This window comes from Eleutherodactylus coqui, chromosome 1 (genome assembly GCF_035609145.1).
Source record: "Eleutherodactylus coqui strain aEleCoq1 chromosome 1, aEleCoq1.hap1, whole genome shotgun sequence".
Lineage (NCBI taxonomy): Eukaryota > Metazoa > Chordata > Amphibia > Anura > Eleutherodactylidae > Eleutherodactylus > Eleutherodactylus coqui.
In genome coordinates this window covers 279045884-279060342 of record NC_089837.1, presented here as the reverse complement: position 1 = coordinate 279060342, position 14459 = coordinate 279045884, and the positions used below count along the sequence as shown (strand labels likewise).

Here is a 14459-nt window from a genome sequence, read left to right as displayed (position 1 = left end):
GCTGCCTGTCCAGGGGTAATACTTCACTGCATTTCCCGTGGCGATAATCCGACTGCAGGAAATGCAGTAAACGCTTTTCATAGACTACTATGGAAAGCGCAGCCTCGCTGTCCACGAGCGAAGAATCATAGAGATTCTCCGCTCGCGGGATTTAAATCGCAGCTTGGTGCGATTAGCTGTGATTCTGTCAGATAGGCTCAGTGTGGAGAGCTGTCAGCTGCCTTTCACACTGTGCCATTGTAGCGAATTCTTGCAGTGGTCTTGCTCCAGAGCTACTTAGCGTGATGAATAGAATAGCGTGGTGTTCCGTGATGATTTAATATTTTACCTCAGCAATTATGATCGCTAAGTGGCTATTAGACTGATCTGTCATTTAGGAGTGCCACACAGCTTGGCAACGTGGAGTCATAGTTTGGGGTGCCATCAACATCAACAGCCAATCACAACTAGTCTGTATCAGGGGCACATTGATACCACACTGTTATGTTGATGAGGTGCTGAAATCCTCAGGATGTATTCCTTGCAACTATCTGCCTTTTAAACTATCTGTAAAGGACCTTGCAACTACCTGCAGAGATTTTAAAGACCTTGAAAAGAAGATGAAGGAACCAGGAGCAGAGGTGGTCTTCTCATCCATCCTCCCAGTGGATGACCATGGAATAAAAAGATGGAACAAGATTCTAGAGGTGAACAACTGGCTATGTCAATGGTGCCATCAGCAAAGATTTGGATTTCTAGACCATGGAGTGAAATACCCATACGATGGACTGCATGCTAGTGACGGGTTGCATTTTACAAAAACAGGTAAGTATATATTTGGTGTGCGTCTTGCTTCACTCATCAGGAGAGCTTTAAACTAGAACAATATCGGAAAGGAAGTGAAAGACCAGGTAAAAATATACAGCTAATTAATACATTTGAGAACCTTGCTATTAGAAGTGGAAAGAAAGAACAAAGACAAAAAATTCTGAAGGAAAGTAGAGGAGCAAGAGACACCGATCACAAACTAAGAAGTTTCTACACAAATGCACAGAGCATGGGAAACAATCAAGGAGAATTTGAGCTCCTAACACAGAAAGAGAAATATGATGTAATAGGCATCACAGGAACTTGGTGGAATGATACACATGATTGGAATACAAGGCTTGAAGGATGCAACTTATTTATAAGAAATAAACCTAAAAAAAGGAGGAGCAGTTGATGTGCTGTATATTAGGAAAACATTCATCTCCACTGAGATTCAAGCTTCAGAGCATGGTAGTTCTGTAGAAACTGTTTGGGTAAAAATACAAGGAGAGAACAACAGAAAGGACACCATCGCAGGCATTTACTACAGGCCGCCTGGACAAGCAGAAGATATTGATGAACTCTTTCAACATCAGATGACCAAGGTCTCAAAAAAGCATGGCATAGTGATTATGGGAGATTTTAACTATCTAGACATTTGTTTGGAATCTCTCTCAGGTAAAAGTAATGGATCCAACAAATTCTTAGCTGTTCTTGCTGGTAACTTTATCTTCCAAAAGGTAGAAAACAAGGGGATCTGCTATCTTGGACCTAATTGTTACCAACAGGGGGGAAATGGTTGAGGAAGTAAGGGTGGCTGGGACCTTAGGAGGCAGTTATCATGCTATCCTTGAATTTTGGATAAAAAAATGCCAATGAAAAAAGAACCAAGAACAAATGTTCCTGTGTTAGTGGCTGCTGACGCACTATGCCTTTCTTCATGAGGTTTTAGTGGCCCATCAAGCAAAATGAGGTGCTAAGAAGCGAATTGCACTGAAAATGGGGACACTGTTATTAGTGAATTTAACTGCATCCCCTTGTATGGAGTCAATAACTTGGCACTTTTAATAGTGTGTGTGTGTGTGTTGTAGCAGAACAAGAAATCTGATGGTTTTAGAACAGAAAATTCTGACACTGCCGGATACACCATGTGACATCTAGATCTCACATTTGAATCCCTAACTCAGGTCCTCACTGATATCACTTACTGATATATATTAGTGTTGCTTATGTTTTTATATCTTGGAATATTGCCATTAACTGTAACCCAAAAGCTCTTAAAGTGAAATACTCATGTCACTTGCACTTCCGTTATTTTTGGTGGCATGTCTAAGATTTTGGAAAAGTGGAAAATGGCTACTGTACAGTACATTCTTTGGTTCCCAAAAACGTAAGTTCATAAAAAGAGATAAAATAAATATATAATAAAAAAAAAAAAAAAAAGGAGAGGAAGACCTGAGAAAACTCAGACTTCAAGGTTGGATTTCAGAAAGGCAGATTTTAATGAACTCAGAAATAGGAAGAATCCAATGGCCTAATGTTCTTAAGGACAGAAATGTCCAAGAAGGTTGGGAAATATTGCGATATGAGATTCCCAAAGCACAATCATTAACAATCCCTAAAAGAAGGAAGAATGGAAAGCATTTAAAGAGACCAGGATGGATGAACACAGAACTTGCACACATGTTAAAAATAAAGAAAAATATGTTTATCAAATGGAAAGAGGGGGGAATATCTAAAGAAGAATAGAATGCGGTCTGCAGAAACTGTAGGGCAAATGTCAGAAAAGCTAAAGCTAATAATGAACTGAGGCTTGCAACAGAGGCTAAAAGCAATAAAAAAGGATTAGGGGGGTATGTCAAAAGTAAAAGAAAAGTCAAAGATGCTATTGCATGCTTACAAGATGAAAATGGTGAATTGGTTAAGAATGATGTTGAAAAGGCCGAACTTTTAAATTCCTATTTTGTATTTGTTTTCCCTCAGAAAGTAGATGTAACATCAACTGATCTTTCCTGTGTTACTGGGGAAATAAAAGAATGCAAGTTATCTATAAGCAGAGAGATGGTGAGGGAACACTTCGCTAACTTAAATTAATTAAATCTCAAGGTCCAGATGAATTACATCCTAGGATACTAAAGGAAGCAGCGGAGGTAATTGCTGAACCACTCGCCATAATCTTTGAAAATTCCTGGAGAACAGGAGAAGTCCCAGAAGATTGAAAAAGCGCAAATGTTGTCCCTATCTTCAAAAAATGGAAGAAGGTGGATCTAGGAAACTACAGGCCTGTGAGCCTGACTTCTATACCGGGAAAGATCTTTGAACAAATTATTAAACAGCATGTACTTGGATAAAAATGGAATAATTAACCAGAGCCAGCATGGGTTTGTAACAAACAAGTGATGCCAGACAAATCTAATTTCCTTCTATGACAGAATCACCATCTGAGTTGATCAGGTAAATGTGGTGGATATAGTATATCTTGACTTTACTTAAGCATTTGACAAAGTATCTCACAGCATACTTATTGAAAAAATGACCAAATATTGGATTGGCAAGAAAACTGTTAGGTGGATTCACAACTGTCTGAGTGATCGTACTCAAAGAGTACTGCCCAATGGCTGCACATCCAAATGGAAGAATGTATCAAGTGGGTTACCACAAGGCTCTGTCCTAGGCCCAGTGTTGTTCAACATTTTTATAAATGATCTGGAGGAGGGAATTGATGGGAAACTGATCAAATTTGCTGATGACACAAAGCTAGGAGGGATAGCTAACACTAGGGAAGAGAGAGAGAGAGACTATTCAAAAAGATCTAGAAGAGCTTAAACAGTGGGCAGCAAGGAGAAATCCAAAGTCCTACATCTGGGCAAGAAAAATGAAAAAAGCACATACAGAATGAGAGAAATTGGGCTACGCAGCAGCACATGTGAAAAAGACCTGGATATACTAATAGATCAAAGACTGAACATAAGTCAACAATGTGATGCAGCAGCCAAAAAGGCAAGCACAATTCTTGGATGTATTGAGAGAAGCATAGAGTCTAGATCACGTGAGGTAATATTCCCCGCTACTCTTTCTCAGTCAGACCTCATTTGGAATACTGTGTCCAGTTCTGGGCAACACCCTTTTAAAAAGACATCGACAAACTGGAACAAGTTCAGAGAAGAGCTACCAAGATAGTGAGCGGTCTGCAAATCAATTCCTATGAGGAACAGTTAAAGGATTTGGAAATGTTTAGCTTGCAAAAAAGAAGGCTGAGAGGAGACTTACTGCATATACTCGAGTGTAAGCCAAGTTTTTCAGCACAAAAAAATGTGCTGAAAAAGCCCCCCTCGGCTTATACTCGAGTTTGGTAAAAACCCAAAAAACTCAATACTCACCTATCAGCCGGCATCTGTGTCCCTGGCACGATGCTGTACCTGGCGGTGTGGCCAGGTGCTACAGTCTTCTCCCCACTGTCTTCTCCCTGGCTTACTTTTGAAATCCTGGCTGTCAGCGCTGTGACTGGATCAAGTGCCGGCCAATCACAGCCGATGCCCGATAAACCAATCACAGCCATTTAGTGATGTCATCCTGAATGGCTGTGATTGGTTTATCGAGCGCCAGCTGTGATTGGCCGGCGCTTGATCCAATCACAGCGCTGACCGCGGGGATTTCAAATGCAAACCGGGGAGAAGACTACAGCAGCTGGTCGCACCGCCGGGGAGAGCATCGCGCCGGGGACACAGATGCCGGCTGATAGGGGAGTATTGCCTTTTTTTTTTAGCTACTATATACTCGAGTATAGCTAGCCTTATACTCGAGTCAATAGGTTTTACCAATTTTTTGTGGTAAAACTTATTGGTTCGGCTTATACTCGGCTTATTGCAGAGAGATCAGCCCTGTTCTCATTTGCACAAGGAAAGACTAGAAGCAATGGGATGAAACTGAAAGGGAGGAGACACAAATTGGATATTTGAAAAAACTTTCTGCCAGTGAGGGTGATCAATGAGTGGAACAGGTTACCATGGGAAGTGATGAGTTCTCCTTCAATGGAAGTGTTCAAACAAAGGCTGGACAAATATCTTTCTGGGATGATTTAGTGAATCCTGCATTGAGCAGGGGGTTGGACCTGATGACCCAGGAGGTTCCTTCCAACTCTACTATTCTATGATTCTATAAATGGCTTTTTCGAGCAGGATGACAAACAGCTCCACACAGGGAACATCCGCAGGAATGCTTTGTCTGGAGTCCAAGATGATTCCTTGGCCAGCATGACTCCCGTATCTCTCTTCAATCGACAATCTGTGGGATACTATTGGACATCCAGTGAATGCTCTCTCGCAGGCTCACAATGAAGGACAGTATTGAAGCACTCACTGAATTTGTTTTTTGTTTTCCAACAGGCATGTCGGTTATATTTTCGGATGCGTCCCCGTTCTTCCGGGTCGGAGGCTCAGAGGGTTGGGCTTCGGAGTGCTCAGCAGGACGCTTCACCAGGGGTTCCCGAGGGCAGATGGTTTGTGCCCGAATCATTGCGCCTCACGGTTATTGAAGAGTCCCACTCGTCAGTTTTCGCGAGTCATCCGGGAGTGCAAGGGACCCTGGATCTCTGCTCCAGGCTCTACTGGTGGCCTGGCATGTCTCGTCAGATACGTGACTTCGTAAGGGGGTGCTCTGTTTGCGCTCGTGGCAAGAGTCGCCGGCGGCGTCCTGAGGGTCCTCTGAGACCGTTGCCTGTGCCATCGCGCCCCTGGTTGCACCTTTCAGTAGATTTTGTCACCGACTTGCCAGAGTCACAAGGGTTCACCACCGTTCTGGTGGTGGTGGACCGTTTCTCTAAGATGGCCCATTTCGTGGCGTTAGAGAAACTTCCTTCGGCGATTGAATTTGCCCAGGTCTTCGTTAAAGAAATTGTTCGCCTATATGGAGTTCCTGAGAACATTGTGTCCGATCGCGGGGTTCAGTTCGTGGCGCAGTTTTGGCGGGCTTTCTGCAGAAATCTTGGGACTTCGCTTTCATTCTCTTCAGCATTCCACCCGCAGACTAATGGTCAAACTGAGCGGAAGAACCAGGATTTGGTGCAATATTTAAGGCTGTTTGCAAGGGAGAAAGCTCATCGGTGGGCTGAATTTCTGCCGTTGGCCGAGTTTGCACTGAACAACCGTACCAGTTCTTCCACTGGGGTTTCTCCGTTTTTGTGCGTTTATGGCCAGCATCCCCGTTTCCTGACTTCTCTTCCTACCCCGTCTGCCTGTCCTGCAGCTGATATCGCAACTGATGTGCTGCAGGGGGTATGGAAGGAAGTGCAAAAGAATCTAGAAGTAGTGGGGTCTCGCATGCAGCTGTGCAGTGGGAGAAGTCTCTCAGTTTCTGAACCTTACAGGGTGGGTCAGAAGGTGTATCTGTCCTCCAGGAACCTAAAACTGATGGTCCCGTCCTTAAAGCTTGCGCCGCGCTTTGTAGGGCCGTTTACTATTACGCGTGTAATTAACCTGCTCGCATACGAACTTGAATTGCCAGCCACGCGGAAAGTGCATAGGGTTTTCCACAAGTCCTTGTTAAAACCCTTTGTCCCATCCCGGAGCTGTGGCGTCAGGGCTCTCCCGGCGGCGTGGGCGGGTGCGCCCGTAGGGCGCCGCCCGCATCACTTCCTCCCTCTTATATTGTGAGTGGGGGAGTTGGCTCCTTCCACTCTCCACCCATGGGTGGAGTTTTACAATTATAAGGCTGGCAGTGACCTGAGCTCACTGCCAGTTATTGGTTCTGTCTGCTGCTAGCCTGTCCTGTCGGTTTGTTCTCCTCAGTTAGTCTGCTAGTCAGCTTCCTTTCCCTAGCTCTATCTAGTGCTCAGCATTTTCCTGTTTGGTAATTTCATCTGCCTTCCTTGTCGGCACTCTGTCCCCCGGTAGTTAGTTCCATCTAGGTAGTCGCCAGGTCCCTAGCCAGAGTAGGGACCGCCGCCCAGTTGTCCGCTTGGGGTTAGCCAGGTCGAGGTAAGTAGGCAGGGACAGTGGGGTGCGGTAAATTCAGGGCACCCCATCTGGCGCTCGGGGGTCAGAGTGCCGTAACAGAATTGATGCCATGCTCCTATAATGACTGCATCATCCAAAAAAGTGGCCCCACTACTAACTGATTTTACTATTTATTGAGCCATAGGAAATATGTAATTGTTTGAAATTAAAGTTAATTGTTCATAATTTAATTCTCTACTTAGTCTGGTTCTTGTGAGTGTTGCTCAGATCATTACACTTGCGCATTTTTCGTTTCCAACACCTAAACTTCAAGACCTGACTGTTAACTTTTTGCCTAATAAATGCCCCTTTCCTTTGACAGATGTCTTCTTCTCTAGTATAAATTCCTTTTTTTTTCTATATATGACAATTATACATTGAAAATATTGTTGTATAAGTCAAACATTGAAAAATATTGATAGACGCAATATTGTCGGAATCTACATGAAATTCTAAAGTTTCATGTCCATGGAATGCGCGGATTCCACATTCGGATTTCCATAGCGGATGCACTGTGAGTGATTGCGGATTTGATTTTTAATAGCTTGCGGAAGATTGTGGATTATTTGTTTTTCTGCGCAGATGTACGTGGATGCACAGCGGATCATCCACGGGGAAACAATCCACAACCTCAACTCCCAAATTGTATTAGACCCCGTTCACACATATACAACTTCTGACCGTTACAGTAAAAAATATACGCCCTAAAAACCTACTTTATATACAAAGTGTGAACAGGATATTAATCAAATACTGCAAGTTGTAAAAGGTACTATGTTAGAGCGTATTTAAAGTACATATACAGATGTCCAACTAATTTAATCACGCCACATCAATCTAAATCTGACATGCCTGTCTGCCAATTATTAGTCTGACCATGTTCTTTCCAATAATCACAAATGAAATTGGTTCTTTTTAGTCAGAAAGCAGTCAGGTACAGTATGTACCCCTTGTAACAATAGCCCCATGCCACATATACTTTGAGATAGTGATGTTTGGTTGAGAGATATCTCCACTTTGAAGTCCCTATAAGTGGCACACATAGAAGAGATGGAGCCACATAGCAAAACCTTAAATGAGCCCCCCATTATGGTACACTTTTTTGCCACCCCACCCAGGATAGACGGCCTGGTGTTTCTCATTCCATGCCATTTAAAACAACCCTTGGGTCAATTCTCTACCTTCTTTTTTTAGCAATGCAGTTCTACTTTACAGTAAGGTCCTAGTCCTATATATTGTGCAATCAGACCTGGGTCCTCTCTCTCCGTGAGCCTCATAGCAGTTGCATAGTCTGCCTCTATGATATGTATGCCCTTGCTCCCCATAAATATTTATATCCAGGTCAGCTTAGTGTATGCTTTTTACATAGGGAAAGGGAGACAAGCCTCAGCCAGACACCCCTCTGCAAGGTAGGTGTGCTGAAAACAAACATGTTCAATCCTCACTTTTCTAGATGTCTACACCTATGCATATTTATAATCAGCGGATCTGGGCAGTCAGGTCCTACTTTACAAGTAGGGATTTTTTTGTATGATGCCACACGTTTGTTATGTATGTGACATATTTTCTGGAGTAAAAGTCACATTATAGTAAAGAGAGTCTGAACTAGACACCATATGACAATGTATAACTTCTACACAAAGAAAAGAACCTAAATGTTAAAGAAGGTACAAATATTATAAAAACGTAAAAGGTGGTTTCAAACACATTTTTTTTTTTTAAATGCCTTTGCTTTTTGCAATTTTTTCCCCTCCATCATGTTTCTACCCTCCCCACCCCCCTCCACCAAAAACAAATGCTGTAGCTAGATGTTACTTGGAAGACAGTACTAGAATCTAAAACTCACTACAGAGTTTTTTTGCGGTGTTTCTCCTTGTGGTGCATTTTTTGTCAATGGCGATAAAATGCTGCATGCCCTAGTTGTGGTATTTTTCTTGTCCATAAAAACAAATGCCACGCAAAAATGTGTGATTTATGGCTGTTTTTACCAGCTAAATTAGCAGAACAAAAATCAAAAGGTACAGTAAATTTCACAGTTCATTTCTAATATTTTTGCATACTCACGTGAAACCTTTGGTCTACCTCACAGTTAATCTGCTTTCTGAAATCCTAAGGGAAAAAAATTAGGAGAATAAATGTAATTTAGTGTAGAGATTACAATTACAAAAATATTTTAAACAGTCGCTATTGAAAAAAAAAATCTTTAATGGGGTAATCTCATCTCTGACATTTAATGCATATCCACAGGACATGCCATAAATGCTTAATAGATGCAAGTCCCACCTCAGAATGGGAGTACCAACCCAATCCTGCTTTGTGGCACAACTACAATGAGTTGAGAGGTGTCCGGGATTAAGGAAACAGCTGAGCTTTTTGTGCTACACTGTTTCTGTAATGCCAATAGATGTAAATGGGAAATATTAAATTAGCGTAGAATAGTGAGCTGTGCTCTCTTTGTAACTCGCATACACTTTAACTGCAACATATTTTGCTTAATTAGCTATTCCTTAATATAATTCCATAATTATCACTGTTCCAGTATGCTACGGATGCATTTTTAAAAAAGACTGCAAATAGGAGGCAGAATACAAACTAGGAAAAGAGGAGCTGCAATGCCAGGCAAGATTAATAATATTCAGATATTTATTTCAATGAAGCACAAAGTCCATGGCAGAGGACAGCTTAGTCAGCTTACGTGTTTCAACTAAAAGCCTTAATCATAGCTTGCCAGTAGCCTGTAAATCCGCCATTTTAAAAATGACACCTAACTCTATATGACCCAGAGTATAAAACACTTTTTTAATAAGAAGTCCTATTGGATTTTCATGCTGAAATACTGCCAGCTTGAGGGTCTGAATATTCAACAAGATCTAATTTTCCAATATTAGCTAAATGCATGTTAGTTTTGTGGCTCTTCGTTTGGTTTTCAAATGTGTTTTACACTCTGGATCAGGTGACCTTATCTGTCATTTTAAAAAGAGTACAGTTATTGGTAGGCTATCATTAAGGCTTCTAGCTGAAACGTGTAAGCCGATAAAACTGGCCTTTGTCTTAGACTTTAAGTGCTTCACTGAAATAAAGATCTGAATTGTATTCTATTTTGCCTGGCGCTGTAGTTCCTTTTTTGGGGCTTGCTGTATCTGTCCTCCAGGATTTCACTGCGCACTGGCAGATACAAATGAACTGTGGAAGTAAAGCTGACTTAGGGCTCTGTCACATGGGCGCATCCGGGTGCCGATGCGTCCATGTTACTGCACGAAGAAGACGGCAGCACTGCAGGTGCAGATGACTCTCCGCACCGCTGGAAGAAAGAACACATGACTGCCAATGTCGCCGGTCATGTGTTCTTTCTTTCGGCGGTGCAGAGAGTCGCCCGCCCCTGCAATGCGGCCGTCTTATCGTGCAGTAACACAGGCGGCAATGCGCCCGTGTGACTGAGCCCTTAGTGAGTTATTAGCAACTTTAAAGCAGAATGCAGACTGCATTAAAACAATTTAAGGCTTGTATCACACACAACATTTTCAAAAAAACTTCACTTACTTTATGGTGTTTTTCATTGAGTTTTAATATGCTTTTTTGTGGCCAGATATTACTTCTATTTTTAGTTCAATAAGTTTTTATTGAGGCAAGTAGGCATACAATAAGTCAAACAAACAAAAGGTGCAGTTCAGACAATGAAACCCTTGTAACATGGGCATAATTATGTTGCACCCACTAACTGCTCCACTCCCACACCCCCGTGGAGACTGTAGCTTATCCGCCTCCATTCCAAATTTACTTTAACAGAGTCCATCCCCGCCTCCGGGTAGGGGTCCAGGAGGTGGAGATAAGAAGGAATAAAAGAAGAGAGAAAGAGCGAAAGAAGAATTTCCCAAGGGAATAGCTCTGGCAAGCTCAATGGGGAATAGGGGAGATAGGGGTGGGGATAGGGTGTGGGTACTTTGGGAAGAGGTTGTGTCCTCACTTTATGGATCAGATTACTTAATCTATGAGCTAAGTATTGTGTCGCTCAAGGGCGGGCGTATTTTAACGCAGGTTAGTCTGCCGTCCTCAGCCCCCAGAGGGAACCCACGCTCACTAATCTCCATATGAGGCGCTGTCAGGAAGCCTCGAGACTGTGTCAAATTTGCCTACCGGGTGATCCACTCCCCTAATCCGGGTGACAGTCTGAAGTCCAGCCAGGGTCGCCACGTTGCGTAAAACCTCTCTACCGTTACCTCCTCCTCTGCCCTCATAGACATTACTTCTATTTTGAAAAATAAGATTCGCTACATAAAATTAAATGCATTTAATAATACTGCCTAAAAGTCAGACAGTGCAACCTAAGACAGTCATATAATGTGCCAGATTAATCACAGCTGGATGGTAAACCTCTGGAATTTTACGAATTCCTATCTAGTCTGTTAGTTGGCTTAGATTAATCCAAAAAATGCATCACAATTTTTAGACAAGTTGGAAAACAAGGTTTGGGAGTGTCAAAAATGACAGTAAATTTGGCGCAAGGAATGCAATTTGCGCCAGAAAATTGTTGTATTTTTTATAGGAAATCTGCCCCGATGTGTTTTTGGTTCTGGTGTTTTTAGGTCAGTGGCATTTTTTAAAATGCATCATTCTTTGGATATGGTATTTTTTTCTGGAATTGTTCCCATATGTTTCTCCATAAGATATGGAAGACGTCTAAAAAACCACATGTACAAAATAACAATTAAAAAAAACCTCCAAAACGCATATTAAATGTTTTAAAAATGTGGACATTTTAAAATGTGTTTTATCCATGCAGTTTAACATATTGTGAGGTACTGAGCCTTAGGGCTCCTTCCCACGGACGGATTTCCACCACGTTGCCCGCAGCTATTAGGTTCTATTGAACCTCATAGCTCAGGGCTCACGGTGCGGAATTCCACCGCGGAATTCTGCACCGTGAAATCACCCGTCCTCATCCGCGGCATGCTCTATTTGCCGCGGGTGTACGCGCGGACGGCTTCCATTGCAGTCAATGGAAGCCGTCCGTTCACGCTATCTTCCGCTGTAGCACAGCAGAAGATAGCATGAAATCGCCTCTCCGCCTACCGCCACCGCGTCATATGACACGGCCGGCGGCGTCATGTGACGCGGTGGGCGTGTCACGTGACGTGACCGGCGCGTCACACCGAAGCGTCATGCAGGAATGAGCTTAAGTTTGGGGGTCTTTGTGGGGCGCCGTGACGGGCTCCGTTGCGGAATTCTGCGGCGGAGTCCGTCACGGCCGTGTGCAGCCGGCCTTACTGTCAGAAAGTTTTTTCTAATATCTTATCTGTGTCTTTTGCTTTTCAGTTTCATCCCATTGCTTCTAGTCTTTCCTTGTGCAAATGAGGATAGGGCTGATCCCTCTGCACTGTGACAGCGCTTTAGATATTTGTAGACAGCTATTAAGTTTCCCCTTAGCCTTCTTTTTTGCAAGCTAAACATTCCCAGATCCTTTAACCGTTCTTCATAGGACATGATTTGCAGACCGCTCACCATCTTGGTAACCTTTCTTTGAACTTGCTCCTGTTTGTCTATGTGTTTTTTAAAGTGGAGTGCGCAGAATTGGACACAGTATTCCAGATGAGGTCTGACTAAGGTAGAGTAGAGGGGGATAATTACCTCACATGATCTAGACTCTATGCTTCTCTTAATACATCCCAGAATTGTGTTTGCCTTTTTGGCTGCTGCATCACATTGTTGACTCATGTTCAGTCTATGATCTATTAGTATACACAAGTCTTTTTCCCATGTGCTGCTGCTTAGCCCAAGTTCTCCCATTCTATGTGTTTTCTCCTTGTTAAATACCAGTGAGCAGTGACTTGTTAGTAATAGGCCACTGTTCAAGCTTTTCTAGATCTTTTTGAATCCTCACTCTCCTCTAGTGTTATCTATCCCTCCTAGCTTTGTGTCATTGCACATTTGATCAGTTTTCCCTCAATTACCTCCTCCAGATCATTTATAAATATGTTGAATATCACTGGGCCCAGCACAGAGCCTTGTAGTACCCCACTTGGCATATTTTTCCAATTGGATGTGAGGCCATTTATGACCACTCTTTGAATAGGATCATTCAGCCAGTTGTGAATCCACCTAACAGTTGTCTGGTCAATCCCATATTTGGTAATTTTTTCAATAAGGATGGTATGAAATACTTTGCTTTACTAAAGTCAAGATATACTATATCTACCACATTTACTGCTCAACCTAGTCCATGATTCTGTCATAGAAGGAAATTATATTTGTCTGGCATGATTTGTTTGTTACAAACCCATGCTGGCTCTGGTTAAATACTCCATTGTCGTCCAAGTACTTGCATACATGCTGTTTAATATTTGTTCAAAAATCTTTCCCAGTATAGAAGTCAGGCTCACAGGCCTGTAGTTTCCTAGATCCATCTTCCTCCCTTTTTTGAAGATAGAGACAACATTTGCGCTTTTCCAATCTTCTGGGACTTCTCTGCTCTTCAGGAATTTTCAAAGATTCCTTTAGTATGCTAGGATTTAACTTATCTGGATTTGGAGACTTGAATTCATATAAGTTAGCTACGTGTTCTGTCACCATATCTCTGTTTATAGATAGCCTGCATTATTTTATGGCACAGGGAAAAATGGCATAAATGTCTATCATAACGGGTTAAAAACAGGTGAGGTGGCACCTTAATCTATACCTCCAGGTGTAACATATTCTGTGCTTCATAGAAAATTTGCTGCGGTGAGTTATACATAGCACATTGGCTTCTCCCCTACTACCGCCAATTTGATGCGGCTGGCGGTTTGTTGACCCCTGCCTAACTGTGTTTGCCCACTTATTGTTGGCTTTATCCTACCTACAACAGGGGGCTATGTTACATTTTTTTTCTGGAACAACTTTGGGTTCCCAATCCACCCGTCTGTATATGCCTGTACATACGGGGTAGGTGTCAATCACTGATAAATTCACACATTGGACTGTTCAGCTCAGAATAAGCAAAGGTTTAAGTGAATAAAATACAAGTTATACTAAATTTTTCCCCATAAAACTATATATCAATCTGCTCAGCTGCTCCTACTTTATAACATGATGACTGCAGACTCCCTTTAAATAAACATTCAGTTTTTATGCCAAGTGTTGGACCTGGTTCACCTATACTATACATGCTGCCTGATAAGAACATATGAATATACAAATTCAAAGGTGGTTCTCCATCAAAGGTCTGGTAAAAAATGACATTAATTCTTAAATGTTAAAAGATTCAAGGGTGTACATAGAGGTAAATCAGACAGCTCATGCATTTTGCGTTTACCTGTATAGTTTCAAATACAAAAGCAGTGATTATGTAAGTCATAAGTGTGTGCCTTTTATTGTTATTAGCAGTATTTCTTTCCTTGTTCATGACTAATGGCAATGTCCCCAGACAGATCCATTCTCTTGAATATGATGCATCTGTAAAGCAACAGGTTCATTCTCCTATTAGCCAAAAAGTAAAAAAAAAAACTTTGGCATTTGGCTAATAAAAGCAATAAAAAATATATATATTCACAGCAGCCAGTAAATCACTGCTGATGTCATGTGGTAAAAAGGAACGGGCCCCCCATTTTAGTGATTAGTGGGAGTTCAAGCAGTGGGGCCCCATCAATCGAATATTCATCACCTATTCTGTAGCTATTTATTACTTATCTTTTCTGGGAAACCCAC

The 14459-nt window shown here is 42.1% G+C and overlaps 1 protein-coding gene across 1 annotated transcript in view; it reads right to left on the bottom strand.

The window, feature by feature from the left end:
* Positions 1–14459, bottom strand: part of ACACA (acetyl-CoA carboxylase alpha) — an 856108-nt gene that overhangs the window by 397319 nt on the left and 444330 nt on the right. Inside the window, exon 34 of the mRNA XM_066609221.1 lies at positions 8844–8888. Coding sequence (XP_066465318.1) covers positions 8844–8888 — 45 coding nt within the window. The remainder of the gene's footprint in view (positions 1–8843; positions 8889–14459) is intronic.